The 17,952-nt window shown below is 41.4% G+C and overlaps 1 protein-coding gene across 4 annotated transcripts in view; it reads left to right on the top strand.

Annotated features, from left to right (window-relative positions):
• Positions 1-291: 291 nt before the first annotated feature.
• The window catches only part of LOC311487606 (calcium-dependent secretion activator 1), a gene marked incomplete at its 5' end in the record, with an annotated part of 135,463 nt that continues 117,802 nt past the window's right edge, over positions 292-17,952 (top strand). For all 4 annotated transcript variants that reach the window (XM_084543954.1, XM_084543953.1, XM_084543952.1 and 1 more), the window contains one exon: positions 292-642. In XM_084543954.1, the coding sequence (XP_084400080.1) occupies positions 292-642 (351 nt within the window). The remainder of the gene's footprint in view (positions 643-17,952) is intronic.

Below are 17,952 nucleotides of genomic sequence, written 5' to 3'. Positions count from 1 at the left end.
CCTATGTGCTACATACTGGCAGAGTTGAAAGGCTCGGAAATCACGCAGATAACTAGTCCAGTACAACACTTTCATTATTTTGCTCAGATTGACTCGTGTGACGGCAGTTTTGTTTTCGTGGGAAGCAACAGTCTGTGCCGCTCATCAGTCAGGTTTTGCGTCTCCACAGCGACTTCCCTTGGATATCTCCCTCTGTGGCTGTCACTGAAGCTCATCGGCATATTGTTCTCTACTTTTGCAGTTTTCCTTTGAAGGAGGTAGGTTATAGTTTCCATTAAAAGCCCTAGCAATATGTTGGACCCGTCTTCCAGCGAGGAGGAAGGCGATGAGGTACAGGAGGTGGAACGCAAAGAGGTGTCGGCCCCGAAGAACCTCGGAGGAGCCCGACTGTCACCGGGCCGAGCCGCCGATGGTCATGGCGGCGCAGGACTCCAGCCCCGGGGCCGCGGGAGTGGCGGTGGCCGACCCTCGAGCCCCAGCCCGTCAGTGGGCAGCGACAAGGAGAAGGAGGACCTGGAGAAGATGCAGAGAGAGGAGGAAGAGAGGAAGAAGAGACTCCAACTATACGTTTTTGTGATGCGTTGCATCGCCTATCCATTCAACGCTAAACAACCCACTGACATGGCCAGGAGACAGCAGAAGGTGAGATCAGGGCGAAGAACCCAGACCCAACTTCAAAGCTCTGATTTAAACGCACCCCTCACTTCCAGAACACATCTCTTTCATACACGACACCAACTGTTGCTTCCACAGCCGCACCACGCCGCTAGTTGCCTTTTGGTCGAATATTCAACAACGCAACAAAAAGGCTAACTCATTTTGTTGAGCCGTTGAGTCTTAGATGAACCTCTCTCTCTCTCTCTCTCTCTCTCTCACTACTCTGATTGCACGCCCCTCATTGATCCAAATGTTGACCGATAGTGATCAGTGACGTGCAGTCTCCCGTAATAGTTCCACCACCATCTCTTTCTGATTTAAAGTATTTTATTTTCTTCCTCCACCGTGCGTCATCCAATGCAGATGACAAAGCTAAATTGTCTCAGAAAGGGGTTAAACAGGTTTCAGACGCAATTAATGTGATCAGCCACGGTTAAAAATGGACAACAAAATTAGAAGCTAAAGGATGACACGGGAGAGAAAGAAAGAGAGAGAGAGAGAGAGGATTGTGAATTCATCCATTCACACCCACTGTAGTAGGCTTACATATGTCAATTGTCTTTGGGCATAGTAGCAAGAGTGCTCCCACACTCTGCTGGTCTCAAGCAACACTCTTATTAGAAAAATCGATTGAGCAAGAGAAAGCGCTTTTCTACACCACTCATCATGCCATCTCTGTCCAGAGAAATGTTCTGTCTACTCTAGAGTATGCCTCCAGGTTAGCCAGATGTAGACACACTCAGTTCATCTCAAAATATCACTTAAGAAATGCATATTTTTTTTGTGTGTGTGTGTGTGTGGGAAGTTCGGGTTGGCTTCCAGGCTACTTCCAGGTGCAATTGATGAAGGAATGTCACCAGGCTTTGTTGCCAAGGGGGATAGTCCGACTTCTAGTGTTCCATTCTGGTACTGCAGGCCTTTAAGGTCAAACACTGGTCACCTTCTGCATGATGGGAAAGGTGGTAGTACGCTATATTGTCCCACACGAACTGGAATATGGAGGGACGATCATGCTGCCAACTCACTTTTACAATCTTATGACCATGTTTTTTCAGAAAGTTGCAGAAATTCAGAAATTGCAGCATCTCAGTTCCAGTGTCAGGAGAGAGGGAGGGGAGTTCTTTGGCGGGATCAAGCTGACATGTCACACTTGAGACCCTTGGTGGTGGTCTGTACTGGTATTAGAGGGGTTTGTTAGCAGCATGGCTTTGAGCCCACAAGTGAAAGCATGCCATTGAGGGTCTGTGCAGTACTCAATCCAGTCCCTATGCAGTCACAGTAGTTATGTAAATCAGAAGAAATAATACTGTGAGTTGTAATTACAGATGCAAAATGTGATCTACTACAAGGCCAGTGTAGACAGCTGTACTAATAAAAACTGAAGTTTCTTCTGAACGTTCAAGAGATAGACAGCTGAAACATGTCCAATGTCCACAGTGTGACTCAGCCTCTACCGTGTGATTTGCCTTGATTTTGTCTTGGCTTCAATATTGCAGTACTGCTTTTCTGTCTCCCTTTTCTGTCCTTCTCAGTGTAAGAATGAATGTCTTCTCAAGTGATCCTCCCCCATCTCAATCAATGAGGTCCTTGTGGTTAGTTAGCTTATCACAAAGGGTTCAACCTTTAATGGAGGCTGAGGACCACTTTGTTGAATGTGGGACTCTTTACACCAGCTGTCCTTACCTGATCAGGCATAACATTATGACCACCTCCCTAACATTGTGAAGGTCTCCCTTGTGTCTCCAAAACAGTTTGACTCATCAGAGAACAGATTAGTCCTTCTGAGGGTGTCCTGCGGTGTCTGGCAACAGAATGTCATTAGTGAGGGCCTTTGGGTCCTATGAGTTGAGGGGAGGGGCCTCTGTGGATCATCCCACAGATACTTGATCAGTTTGGGATCTAGTGAATTTGGAGGCCAGGTCAACACCTTGTGCTGTTCTTCATGTTGTTTTTTTTTGGTTGTTCCTAAAGTGGTTCTGTGTGTCTGTGTCAGGCTGCATCCTGCTGGGGATGGCTGCTGCCATCAAGGAGTGTCATTGCTATGGGGTGGGGGTGTCTGGTCTGGTCTAGGTGGGTGCTACATGTAACTGAATATACTGAAATACAAGAAAAATCACTGGTTTTACCTGTGAGACATTCTGTCTAAAATAATCCAATCCACAGTTTGAGGAAACACAAAGAACTCTTTACTGAGTCTAATCTGAATCAGTAATTACGTGACTTTCCACAATTGAGCAGTAAATTAAAATTCAAGCACATGTGTCTGTGGGATAATGTGGGATGATGTCGCTCACACAGCTTTGACATTCCATAGAAAGGTGTTACTAAAAATAAACAGTTAGAATTGTCCTTGTGGGTAAATAGTCTCCACAGCTTTACATGAGTCTCTTTACAGTGGCAGTCTATGGGAGGAATGTTTTCTTCACTAGTAGAGTTGGCTACTGAAACAACCTGGCGAACGGCTGACTCACCACACTGTGTCTGTGGCTGTGTCTGAAATCACCATCTTGTTCACCCATTCACTTCTTCCTGCACTATGTAAGAGACAATCAATAGTTCACTCAAGTAGGAAACAGTAAACTAAAAAGTAGCAGATACCATTTGATAAATATCAGAAAATCTAAAAGTCTTGCTTCTTTGTACCTTCTGCACTAGACCATGAAAATGGTAGTAACGATCACCAGTGAGTTGTTTGATCACCATGTAGGAATAGGGATGTATACACCGGTTGAATTGCACAATAAATTCATTCCATCAGGTAAATGTGGCATCTTTAACCACAATACACAATACAATACACAATACAATATAACACTGCGCTCCACCACGAACAAAAAAAATGTCGCATTATACACTGTACTTATTTATTTATTTATATTTTCCTACTGTCACGGTCCTATGGGACCACTTTACCCAGCAGTTGGCATGGCAACTGGTAGTCATCATGTCACATCCTGTTTTTATAGCGTTAAATAACTAACTAAAACGAAACTTATCAGACAAATGGACACTTGAACATGCATCAGCATTATGTTAACTACCCAAAATGACAGAAACCGGCCTTGAAAAAAATGATTCGATGTGTATTTTAGTTTGTTTGTTTTAGTTTTCTAACATGGAGGAGGTGGAGCTTATGACCTATACTCCCTGGAGGTGTGTTCGGGGTCACTTTCCTGTTGAAAATATTGGTCCCACTAAGTGCAAACCAGGTGAGGTGGTGTGGTGCTGCAGAATGCTGTGTGCCTTGAATTTGGAATAAATCACCAACAGTGTCACCAGCAAAGCACCTCCACACAATCACACCTCTTCCTCCATGCTTCACAGTGGGAACCACACAAGTAGAAACCATCCACTCACCTTTTCTGCATCTCACAAAGACTTTGCAGGTAAAACCAAAAACCTGGATTCATCAGACCAAAGTCTAGGTTTCAACTGGTCTAATGCTAATCCAGTCTTTGTGTTTCTTGGCCCAAGCAATTCTGCTCTTTTTCTTGTTCTTCCTCTGTAGTGGCTTCTTTGCAGCAATTTGACGATAAAGACCTGATTCACACAGTCTCCTATGCATAGCTGATGTTGACATGGGTCTGGCTCTTGAACTACAGCATTAATGTGAGCTCTAATCTGAGGTGCTGTTAATTTGTTGTTTCTGAGGCTGGTAACTCCAATGAATGTATCCACTGCAGCAGAGGTGACTCTCAGTCTTCCTTTTCTGGAGCGACCCAAATGAAACCCAATATCGTCATGGAGTGGGTTTTCGTGACTTGGGGTTACATTTTCAAGTACTTGAAATTTTCCACGCTGACTGACCTTTTATGTCCCAAAGTAATGATGGATTGTTGTTTCTCATTGCTTAGTTGAGTGGTTATTGCCACAACATAGATTAGATTATTGTCAATAATTGCCATAAATGCTTTCATAATGCATTTTGTCTCTGGGAGATTATCCATGGCAAATAAAAAAAACATAAAAATCCTGCAAGGATTTTTCAATACTGTATGCTTATACATGGCCACCTGGATTTAACTAAGCAAATAGGTAAGAGCCCTCTATTGGATAATTACTGTATGGGTGATTATCTTTCAGCTAGCTAGAGTCAGATGAAGTGATGCACCCATCATGGCTAGTGTCTACTGTACAAGCCTGTGGGGGCAGTGCTATGATCTGGGGTTGCTGCAGTTGCTCAGGTCTAGGTTCAGCAACATTATGTTGCCCAAAGAATGAAGTCAGCTGACTACCTGAATATACTGAATGACCAGGTTATTCCATCAATGGATCATATTCCAAGATGACAATGCCAGGATTCATGGGGCTCAGATTGTGAAAGAGTGGTTCAGGGAGCATGAGACATCATTTTCACACATGGATTGTCCACCACAGAGTCCAGACCTTAACCCCATTGAGAATCTTTGGGATGTGCTGGAGAAGGCTTTGTGCAGTGGTCAGACTCTCCCATCATCAATACAAGATCTTGGTAAAACATGAATGCAACACTGGATGGAAAGAAATCTGGTGACAGTGAAGAAGCTTATAGAAACAATGCACAGAGAATGTGTGCTGTAATCAAAGCTAAAGATGGTCCAACAACCTTTTTTTTTTTTGGTGGCAACTTTTTTTTGGCCAGGCAGTGTACTTGCACCTTGTCATTGCTGAAATATAAAACATTCAGTAGCAACAGTAGTTTTAAAGTCATAAAAGTATGTGTGTGTTCACAGCAGTTCCTGCACAGTCTGAACTCATTAAAGCAGATGGAGGACATTTAAAGCTGTAACCACCACACTGCTGCTTACAATGTATATTACATCAGTAAATTACCTTTTCAAATTCAGTAATGATGTTGTTCTTCCCAACCATAAAAGCAGTTTCTTTTGCTATCATCATTTCCCTCCACCGAATTGAGCAACCTAAACACAATGTCCCATTACCATTCCTCCTTGACTTGTTTCCACCAGAATTAATCATTTTGCTGCTACATTTCAGCTCGTTCACACAAGAAAAACTGATCAGTAGGGACTAAACACTCATTAGATGTGGTTTAAATCATGGTACAAATATTACACATTTGTAGTTTTTAGTTCATTCATTCAAGCAATTGTTCCAAGCACAGAGACCAGTACACACCACAATAACTGTTCAGACACAATGTTATGAGAGGATATGCAGTCTAATTTGACATCCAGTTTAGATCAAACTCTGGAGTTCATACACCTTCACAAACACATTTGTCAGTCAGCTGGGAAGTGGGTGGCCCTACAGTGGCTTGAGATGCTGTAGACTGAAAAGAAGATAAAGCATGGCTCTTCCTTCTTTAAAAGGATTATTTAATGTCCAGATATTGATCAAACATTTGTTATACACCAATATGGCTTAACATCATGACCACCCAGAATTATGTCTGTGTCCAGGCACATCAGACCTGCATAAATACAAGGAGAAGAAAACATACAGGGCCTGGGAATACTAGGAAAGTAGCAGCGTTTAATTCATAACAAGATTTTACAGCAAACGACTGTTAGATAATTTGGGTTTTCTATGGTGATAAAGAGTAGGTTAGGTAGGTGATAAAGGACAAAACAAGAAAACTATAGGATATAATTACTCTTTCTTAATCAGCTTTCAAATATAAAGCTGAGCATAGTCACAGAAGTAAAGTTTAGCCTGTTTATGCAATGTTGTCATGGAGCTGGTTCTCTTCCAATTGGGAGTTTTTTGGGTGCTATAGAGACATCCTCCAAATCCTGTGTTTATTGCGTCTACAACTATATTTATATTCCAATCTTTGGTTATTGTTCACTGGGATACTTGTTTTTTTATAATGTATTTTAAAGTCTGGATATCTTGGACATTGGCTCTCCTTACAGAACCCATGAGCAAGGAAACATTCCCAGGAATTCTGCGGGTACCAGATGTGGGCTCAGCGGGGGGCTGTGTCAGTTCATTGACCATTCTTCTTCAGGGTGTAGTGATGGAGACACTAGCATGTGCCGTGGGAGCAGGCAGATGTGGAGGCAACCTCAGTTGGTCCTGGTTATGCAGTATTTGAAGTTGGAAAACGTTGCTAAAATTCACCTTTGTCGGCAGGCTTGTTGAAAACGCTTGCAAATAATCTTGTTGGTCGGACAAGAAAGCTCCACTGTACTATAAATGCAACTCTTTGAGTTCACAAAGCAGCAATGAAATCTTGGCTAACTGATCTTAATAAGTAGAAGAAAATGTAAAAGTGGCTCAGAAAACTGGACAAAGGAAGACTGAGGTTCTGGGAGTTACTGTGGGTGGTAGAGACCAGACAGGCCTATTTATTGTTGTTGTTATTTTTATTATTATTATTTGATAATTGTATTTGTGATACATTTTACAATGTTGGATTGAGACTAGGTTTACTAAACTGGAAGCGCCATTATATATATATATTTTTTTTACGTGGCTTATTTCTTCTAACAGACCTGTTTGCTTCTAATTCTGCTTTTATCAATTCTCATAATAAACATGGGGGTAAGAATCCGTGGCTCCAGGTTTTGTGGTGTGTTCTGGGCCTCTTGGCTAGTTGAGCATATTGAATCTGTGGAGGTGCTCACTGGTGAGAGAGATCACTCTGATTGGCTGTTTAGTTAACTAATGTATGAAGAGAGAAACGGAAGGGATGAAAGCAAGCAAAGGATAAGATGTCAAAATGGAAGACAGGCTCCTCTTATTTTGTTTTCATTGTCTTCATCTCGGGTGGCACAGTGGCGAGGTGGTTAGCACTGATGCCTGTTCCTTTCTGTGTGTAGTCTGCATGTTCTCCCTGTGTCTGCGTGGGTTCTCTCCAGGTTCTCCAGCTTCCTCCCACCGTCCAAAGACATGCTGCTTAAGTTCATTGGTGATTCTAAATTCCTTTGCATTGTTCAAACTAATGCTGTAGTGACAGTTAAGATCTTCGGGCTGCATTTACAACACACACTGTACATCGCTATGCGAAACAAATTTAGGAAGTGCCAGAGCTAATTCAAAGTTTAGGTTGTGTACAAACTAGTTCTTTAAGTGTGTGCTGATACAGTTAATAGTTGTTGTAAGTAAAACATTGCAAAAGTAGTTACTCATCATTTAACATAGCATTAAATCTAAATCCAAACTTCCTTTCTTTCTCCGGTGGCAGGAGTGGTCTGGAAGACACTTGCCCTTCCCCACCCCCCACCCCCCACCCCCCACCGAGCTCAGGTTCAAGCTTCTCCATTAACACTAATTCTCAGTCACTGCTTTTAGTGTTGGTTTTCTTGGTTACACAAAACCAGGCAGTCAAAGAAAGGAAAACCTTTTTGAATAATGCCATCAAAGGTTTGTGTGCGTTTGCTTGAGTGTTTGTGTGTCCACAAACAATAGTGTCTGCATAATTCATGGGAAGCATGTAGCCTGCTAATGATGATGAAAGCCTTGTCAGTTGGCCTGTTGTGCTCATGTGCAAAGACACATGCCGAACACTACGCTCAGACACAAATGAACGTGTGACCATATGCTTCACTGTATGGTGGTCCTTTGACACATTCACTTATGGAAAGGAGAGAGGGCCGGGCAATTAGGCTGAGTGAGTCATCGTACCAATCTATTCTCTATTGAGAATATGATACTCATCATCACAGTCTGCAGGGCCACAAGGCTATTAGCATGACAAGCTCATGGCACTCTCCACAAGCTTTCCTTTGCCACTGACGTCATGACACAACATGAGGTGATGTTTTCACACGGCGGAGATGAAGTTAAAACAAAACTTTTTGAAGAAAGCATATTTGTGACTGGTCGATTGATGTAATGAAGAATTCTTGTTAATGAACATATTTGACAAAACCTAAATTTAGCAATACTAGTTACATTGTAGTGCTAATAACTATCAAAACACTTTAAATAAGCCAGAGGCTAAAACCCCAAGCTTCTGGCTTTTATGAAGTAGATCATCTCGTTTGTGACCAGGCAGGTAGAGACAGAAAAAAAGAGGGAGGAGGAACAGAAGGGAGGAAAGAAGGAGAAGAATCAGAACCAAGCAAATAAATTCATACGTGTATCAGGATAAAGCAGTTTACATTGTTCTCGTACAGTTGCTTATATGGATCAGCAAGAACACAGGGCAGGAAACAATCTGTGCAGCACAAATCTAAAATGTGTTTCCAAAGATGTTTCAGTGATGAAATATTCTTCATATAAATCAGGTCTTACGGAAAGTAATTTACTTTGACAGTTGTGGGAATGATGTAATTTCTCGAAACTTTTGGACCGGACATTCATGTGGATGGTACTAGCACCCGCCAAGACCAGACCAGGCACCTCCACCCCACAGCAATGACACTCAGCACAAAGTGTTGACCTGGCCACCAAATTCTCGGGGTCCCAAACTGATCAAGTATCTGTGGGATGATCCTCAGAGGCCCCTCCCCTCAAAGGTCCCCCCACTAACACTAACATTCTGTTGATCAGACACCACAGGACACCCTCAGAAGGACCATGTCCATTCTCATGAATGAATGAATCGCAACTGTTTTGGAGGCCAAAGGCAGACTTACGCAATATTAGGCAGGTAGTCATTATGTTATGCCTGATCAGTGTATATTGAGTATACGTTTAATATAACCAAATCAAGTGCTTAACTAGAATATACAGGACATGGTTTAAATGTATTAATTAATTATTCACCATACAGAGACAATTAGTGTTGCAGTATCAGATGTTATTGATGAGCTAAAATAATAGAAAGGCAAAGTACAGCAAAGCACATTGCAGGAACAGGAAGTAAAGTAATACGCTCACTGGAATATCAGATGTCATTTGAGGGGAATGCTTTTAAATTTGATTCTGTTAGCTGTTGGGAGAGGCTGCCTGAGACTCTGAGAGCAGCTCAGACAAACACAGAGCATGGTAGTTGTATTCAAAAGAATTTTAGAACAGCTGATTGGTGAGTACGTCACAGTCTGGAAGCATACACTGTATTGCTATAACCAGTAATCAACGACTGTAAAATTCTTGAACATACTGAACCAGTTTATGTTTGAGAATTTACAGTAGTTTAGTACTGTAACAGCAGTATGTTACATTCTGTCACGTAATATCGGGCTTTTATGTCTAATCTGGCTTCAAGGATACTGACAAAACTGTTCTATTTGTCATCTACCTGAAGGTTCCTCTGAGCTGTGGCTGCATCTGGAGGTTTCTTTTCTACTTTTGCGATGTCCAAGCAGCACGTCAGCTGTTCAGATCCTTGTTTGTGATGCACTGATGTCCCAAGTGGAACAAAGATCCATATTGTTGTGTTAAAAAAACAAAACAAAACAAAAAAAGACAACGCAAAAGTTGCTCTAATAATAACATACTGTATTATATCCGTACTACAGAATATGTAGAGGAAGGGATTGCATTTATGCATAAGGCAATGCACTGGTAGCCTAATCCTTCCAGTCCCATTCTTGATGTGGTTGATGTGATTTCAGCATACAACGCGACAACGCTGCGCTCCACTGCCACTCAGTTCTCAGGAGCCTTCAACACAGCGATCAGACCAATCGAACATCTGGGCTCTAATTCAGATGTTGCAGCCTAATACTCTCACATTTACTCATCCTGTCGGGCTATACTAGATACTGTGGCTCCATTAAAAACAAGGCTTTCCAAACCTAGACCTGAGCCCTGGATAGATGATGCTATGTGTGCTGTCAGGCGTGAGTGCAGGAGAGCGGAAGAAGGACAAGCTACAGGTGTCCTTCCAGATGTTGAAGGACAGCTGGCATCCAAGCATTTTTCAGACGTCATTACGTCTGTCACAATCCTCGTGTTCTGTTTAAAACTGTGAACTCTGAACTGAAGTCTGTGACAACTTCTTGAGCTTTTTTATTAATAAGGCTATGAGCATTAAGGCCATCATTAATCCTCCCTCTTATGACCCCTCCATATCTGCTATATGCTCTGCTGTTTTTGAGCTTGTCAGCATGCCCTGTTTGAGAGAGATAATTGGTCATATGAAGCTTGCTGGGTCTCCCAATGATCCAATTCCATCTCGTCTTTTTAAAGAGGTTTCATCCACCGTAGCACCATATGTGCTCAATATAATAAATGGCAGCTTAGCAAACGGGATTGTACCTGCGAGTTTTAAACACGCTGATTAAAAAACCTGGCATAGACTCATCTGTACTTTCAAATTTTTGGCCAATCTCCAAACTCCCTTTCCTCTCTAAGATTCTGGAGAAAATTGTTTATCGCCAGCTGAAGTCTTTCTTAGGTTTTAAATATGTTCTTTTAGCCACAGACTCTGGTCACTGTGTTGTTTTGGTTCTGTTGGACCTAACAGCTGCCTTCGATATAGTGGACCATCAGATCCTCCTGTCTGATGGGCATTCGCGGTCGTGCCCTAGATTGGTTTAGGTTCTACCAAACTGAAAGAAGTTTTTGTGTCCGTGTTGGGGCCTCTTAGTCCAATACAGCGCTTCTCAGATCAGGAGTGCCCCAAGGCTCTATACTTGGCCTGCTTTTGTTTTCCCTCTACTTGCATCCTCTTGGATCAGTTCTCTGGAAACATGGCATTGCATTCCATTTTTACGCCGACAACAGTCGAATTTATGTGCCACTTAAACAAACGGATGATTACTCTGCAGACAAACTGCTAGAGTGCTTTGCAAAAATACATTTTTACACTTAAACGATAAAAAGACTGAGGTCATGCTGCTTGGGTCTAGTGATGCCTCCGAGGTCCATGCTGATCTGGGGTCTTTAAAACAACATCTGACAAAGACAGCAACTAACCTTGGTGTAAGACTTGACAGCGATCTCAAGTTTGACGCACAGATTAAATCAGCGGTTAAGTCCAGTTTTTTCAACTGTGACAACTGGCCAAAGTGAAACCATTTCTTTCTCTGCATCACTTTGAGATTTTAATTCATGCTTTTATCACAACTCGTTTAGATTATTGCAGTGCACTTTATGTTGGGCTTAGTCACACGATTCAAGATTCAAAAAACAAAGGTCGTCAGATCGGTCATTGTTGGTTGTCCCTAAGACAAAGAAGAAGTTAAGAGGTGACTGCGCCTTTTCAGTCGCTGCCACCAAACTGTGGAATGACCTGCCTTTGCACATCAGGCAGACTCACTTCTTCTTTTTAAATCCTCTCCTCTGTTGCCTGTATTAAAACAGACAAGCATCTTTAATTTAATCTTCAGTGCTGCCACTGTCTAAACAGAAGTCTGGAAATGAGTAGGATGGTCAGGATTCCAGAAAGCAGAAGGCTAACTGGCACAGATGCAGATTTCCAAGCCTGTACCTCTATTTACTGACGACTTGTTGGATTAATCACTGATGTCAGAGTCAGTGTCAGTGTTTCTATTCTACTGGTGAAATCTATCTAAATCAAAAGGTCTCCACACTTTTCCTTTGCAAAACCAACCTCTCACTTTATTGTCACTGAATGAGACAAGTACAGCATCTTTTGGCATCAAATGTCTTTTGGCAACCTTTGCCAGAAAGAATTGCCAGCAGCTGATTCAGTGCCAGTAATGAGTGGGTGGTGCGTTTTGAAGCTTTCTGAACACAGTATCCGTACACTTTCAATCACATTGTTATTGTTCTGAGGTTTTGATTTCCATGTGAAAGATTTAAAGGTTTTTAGTTTAGATTTATGTGAGAATGGATTATGGACAGATCAGGGCAGAACTGTAGGAGAAGGCAGAGATGTGCCTGTGACGGATGCACTGTCATGTATTCATGTAAAAGCCTTGTATGTCTGCCTTTGCCCCAGTGAACACTTTCTCGATCCTTTGTTGGTCTGCTGTGCAGTATGTAATCTGGGATTACCCATCCATTTGATGTTATATTATTGGCAGGGAGTTTGAGCATGTCCCCTACTTTGTCGGCAAGGGGGTGGATTTAAATGCAATATTAATGTCTCTAATAGTCTGTGTGTGTGTGTGTGTGCGGCATTTCATCAGAGCGAGCAATCTTCCTGATGTACTACTGGATCTTTGTTGTTTCATCCTGGGTGGTGGTTTTGACTCTCATTTGTGCTCAGCCTCTTTCATTCAGTTTAGTGTACAACCTCAGCGTGCTGGATTTGGGGTGCAACCATCCATGCGTTGTGAGGGACTTCACTGTCTTGACATCAGTGGCCTCTATCTCCTCCTTTGGGCATCTTATTATGCCAGTGGTGTTTCTGATGATCTGCAGTGCGTAGGTATTGGTTGCCCTGATCTTGTTCCTTCCATTCAGCTGACTTCTCAGGATTTCCACACTCTCTGTAGGTATTTGGCTATGGTTTGCTGTGGCGTATGCACTGGTCAGGCATAGTATTATGACCACTGACAGGTGAAGTGAATAACATTGACCATTTTGTGACAATTCAATGTTCTGCTGGGGAACCTTTGGACCTGGCATTGGTGTGAATGTTACTTAGACATGTAGCACCCACCTAGACCAGACCAGGCACCCCCACCCCATAGCAATGACACTCCTTGATGGCAGCAGCCATCCCCATCAGGATGCAGCCTGACACAGACACACACACAAAAACAGTTTAGAAACAACTCAAAAAACATGAAGAACAGCACAAGGTGTTGACCTGGCCTCCAAATTCCTTAGATCCCAAACTGATCAAGTATCTGTGGGATGCTCTGGAACAAGCCTGATCCACAGAAACCCTTCCCTTAGGACCCAGAGCGCCCCCACTAACAACATTATGTTGCCAGACACCACAGGACACCCTCAGAGGGTCCATATCCATTCTCTATAGAGTCAAAACTGTATTAGGCCAAGGGAGACCAACACTATATTAAGAAAGTGATCAGAATGTCGTTTCTGATCAGCGTATAGAAAGCTTTATAATCACTAACTAAAATAATGAAGGACATCAGTAAGGATGGAAGGACTCCTTAGGTTTATGGTTATCTGTGGGGCCTATGAATTACCCATTTGTCCCACAACGTCAGGAATATTAACTTGTACCTTCTCTACCATCAGCAAAATATAACCTGTGTTTACTACTAGCGTCTTCTTTTTCTTCTTCTTTTTGAGATACTCAAATAGCTACCTATAGTATAGGTGCAGACAGAATGTTGCTGTCATGTACTATTAAAAGCTGAGTTACTTCTAGAAGCAGCCTTGTTAGTGTGGGCGAGAGTGGAGACAGCTGTCAATAACCTTTCCAGCGTTTTGACATGTAGGGCCAGCTGTTACATGAAAATATACGTTCTCATATATGTGGACTGAACAGCAGAGTGTAAACATACTGACCATTGCAATACAAGAAACAGAACTTTGGCCCGAATTACATCTGCAAATTGTTAGACCATTGAAACTTAACCGATATTTAAAGCAAAAAGTTAACATGTGTTCTTGTGCTGCGCTCTTGCTTCTCACTCAGCACCATGGGTCGCGTTAACCGAATATTTTCCGTCATTGACCGTTTTTTTAAAACTGTGAAGAAAAATCTGAAGGCCGTCCGTCATTTTGACAGATTGCAATTCACACCCCTGACCACTTGGTGGTGAGTGACCTTATTAATTGTCTCTTGTCTCTCATCGCAGTTTGTATTCCAAAGATCGCAGAACTTTTATCAGGGCACAATTTCCTGGTACACCGATTATACTGACGCACCCGTCAGAGCTCGGCTAACCAGAGACATATATACAATATATATGTATATGTCTGTGTCTATGCGACTAACGGCTACCAACATGGAGGAATCGGATGAAAGCACGTTGCTAGGACTGATGAGTTTTTGTGCAAATTGTGCAAAATAAAAGAGTTTGCATACCACCGAAGCACTTCAACCCTACAGTGTCATCTAAGACCTGTTAGCGCTAACAGTCCAGGTCCGAGTACGAACAAGATGGATAATATTGTCAATACTGAAAAAGTACTTAAAGTTAGTAAAATTTTTAATGAAAATTAAATGCTATTCAATTGCATTATTATCATTTTAAAAAATTGAAGTGACGGGTAAAAATAGATTATGATGGGATTTTTATGACCCTGTCAGTCAAAATGACAGACAACGAAAAAGTCTAGCGCAACCTCTGGTCAGTACTGTAGATTCTTGCAGATTCCTGTTGACGCAATCAATAAAAACAATTCCAAACACAAAGTTATTTATTGGTTTTCTATTTGGAGTTGTGTTTAGTGACTGAGTGAACATGCAGAGATCTGCAATACTGAGTAGAAGTAACAAAAGAGCACAAGGACACATGTAGATGTCCATGAATGTCATTGCCACATGAAGAAGGTAATATTTCCATCGAAACACAGACACCCACACCCACACACCCACACACACACACTTCACAGCACAATGCATTGACTTACATTGACTTACATTCGTTGGTTTTACAGCCTGCAACTTTACTGTCTTGGTATATGCTTTCATCATTTGTGTTTGCTTTGCTTGTCGCTGCAGCAGGCAGGTGTTTTTAGTAGAAATCCTAAACTAATAATATGCCACCTGTCCAATAGAGTTTGCGAGTAACAGGTAAACACAGAAAAAGGTGGTGGAAACCAAAATAGAAAAGGAATGAGTGTAAATACTAGACCTGGAGAACCTTAAACAAGGTAGCTCGAAACACCACCCATATAGCATCTACAGTATATCTGAACCTAGAGGACTAGACTGTTGCGACTGAACCAGATGGTGAATTTAATGAACAATGGGCTGAACGAAAAACCTCAGGAGAGCCGAGGTGACAGGCAGATGGCAAGTCTGGTGATAACTTTCAGTGAGTTAGATGTAAAATCTGCCATCCCAATAACCTTTTAGCTGCAGTCTTTGCTGTTTTCAACATGTGTATTGTTATGTACTGTATATTGTATGTGTGAAAAAACTAAAATCTACACACAATATTTACAAGAACAGGGTGCAGTTTGTGAAAAAGTGGGAATGAAATGTTTTTGTTTGCGAAAATAAATCAAAAAGCACCCTGGATCTATAGAGACTGTGAAGCAGCTTGCAGCTGTTAAGTAACAGTAGAAAGTAGAAAGAAACTTTATTGAAACTATTTGCGCACATTATTTCTGTCCAGACCTCCCAGCGAGTGCCAATATATTTACAGTATTTATTATCTTAAATATTTTATAGGACATAATCACAAAGTGCAAGTGGAAAGACCTAAATCTCTATTGTCTGAGCAAACTGTACACTGAACTGGGTTATCTGCAAGGACTGTAACCCTTTACCTGCTCTCCTGTTCTTTAGAAAAGTATCCTGGCTAAATGCAGTCTTCGAACATAGCCTCAGAAAGCAAGATGTTGGTTTGTTATCCTTAATTTTTCATCACATTGTTCACAGAAACCTTCCATCTGCCTCCATAACAGCAGCTCCTACAGACTCTTTTTAACTTGTAATACTACTTTGATGTTCTTTGGTATCTTCTCCCTGGATTGTCCGTGGTAACAGAGTGTTACATTATAACAGATGCCTTTTAATACGCACAATTGGAGTGGAACAGTATTTTCAGAAGCCCTGAGGAAAGATGATTCTGGTGAAAGCAAAACATCACAACAACAATCTGCTGTAAAACAAATACAACACATCCAATTTATCTGCATATGTGGTGTACAAACACATCAAACAGACTAGCAGCAATATTACCATTCATATGGAGTCAGAAATCAACAACTGACAGATATGTAGCTTCGTTTTTGTCTCCATTAGTTATCGTGATGATTAATACAAGCAAGCTATTTAAGTTCTGTGCACTGTGCACAAACATTCAGGACTCACCACATTTTAAAAGCCTCAACTGTTGTTTTTTACGTGGTAAAAAGTATAACATTTTACATTTTACAAGTCAGAGAGCCAAGCAGAATTCCAGTTGCTTTCAGGACACATGACACAGCATCTTTGCCTCAAGTTTCCCTCCATGCCCTCCTATCAGTTTGAAAACATATACTCCAAAAGTGAACTACAGATAAACCACCAAGACATATTTTCAAATGTTTAATTAAACTCTGCATTTGAAAAAATGTGTCTCTTTGTCAGCAACTGGGTGTTTTCTCTGTTACTTATAATTGTTAAATAATATCAACAAAGCACATCAAAGTTACAGTAGATATTGTGCAAGTAGAAGTTCTGACAAGAGCTATTTGAATTTGTGTCTGTGCTGCCTGAAGTCATGTCAGCATAGTCCAAGAACAAACGTGTGGACAGACAGGCTTTGTCAACATGCACAGTGGAGTGGTTGGAAGTATCGGTCGTAAGTTTAAATGTTAAACTCTGCAGTCCTCTGAGGCACGGCTATAAAAAAATAAATCATGGGAGCTTAGAGAGGCTGTAATCACCTTCTCTTGTACTTGCCAGACACAACAAGTGTTAATGAAGCACAATCACATCAGCAGGAGAAAAGAGCTTGTTCGTGGTTGACTCCACACATCTGCTGGTTTTTAGGGATACTCACTTGGACAGAAAAGGAATATGAACTTTATGATTATGTGTGTCACACCATTAAACCAAATTTAGAGAATCTGGAATTAGCTTTTCACTTGTGTATTGCAAATATAGTTCAATTCAAATGAAGTCTATACGAGGCAGGAATAATCTCCTGCCAATGTATGGTTTATTTGTAGTGCACTTACTGTTGAGCTCACCAAGAAAAAAACAATGATGAGGTCAACAGTGATTTTCTACGTCTGTATCATGTGGGTTTTGCTACTGTTGTGCACTTGGCTGCATGGCCCAAACGTATTTATTTAACATGTAATTGACCAGTAACCTAAAATAGCATTGTAGCATAGCATAAGTACAGTATGTGCTGCTTGTTCCACAATGACAACGCCACGTAGCCACAGACTTTATTACCACGCATTGTAATAGATAATGGCAGACAGCAAGATTAGCCTCATAACTACTCAGTTTTGTTGACTTGAATATAATAATACAATTTGAAGCACTATTGTGTTCCAGCCAATGTGCAAAATAACTATTACAATTGCCTCCGCCCCACCAAAGCAGAAGGCTCTGCCTCCCAATCTACTACTGGAATTGTATGAATCACGAAAAAAAATAAAAACCTGCGAGTGAGCGAAGCGTTCTACTATTGGGATAGTAATGTTCTATGAATTGATATGAAGTGTATGTTCTGTTAACCACAGCATGGGTGAGAAAAACGTCTGTCAGCCAAGCATATGCTCAGTGTCCCTATAAACCTGTTTGCCTCATTCTCTATGTATATCTCAAATATTGACTTCCCTCTTATGCCAAGTCATGTCACATTTATTTACAGATACACAAGTTTGTCTCAAGTCTGTGCCTACAGAACCTTAATTTGGATTCTCTCCATCTGTATCTCACATGGAGAAGGTGATAAT

This window comes from Chelon labrosus (genome assembly GCF_963514085.1).
Source record: "Chelon labrosus genome assembly, chromosome: 4".
Taxonomy (NCBI): Eukaryota; Metazoa; Chordata; class Actinopteri; order Mugiliformes; family Mugilidae; genus Chelon; species Chelon labrosus.
Note: the sequence above shows the minus strand (reverse complement) of the source record. Positions and strands in the feature narration are given on the sequence as shown.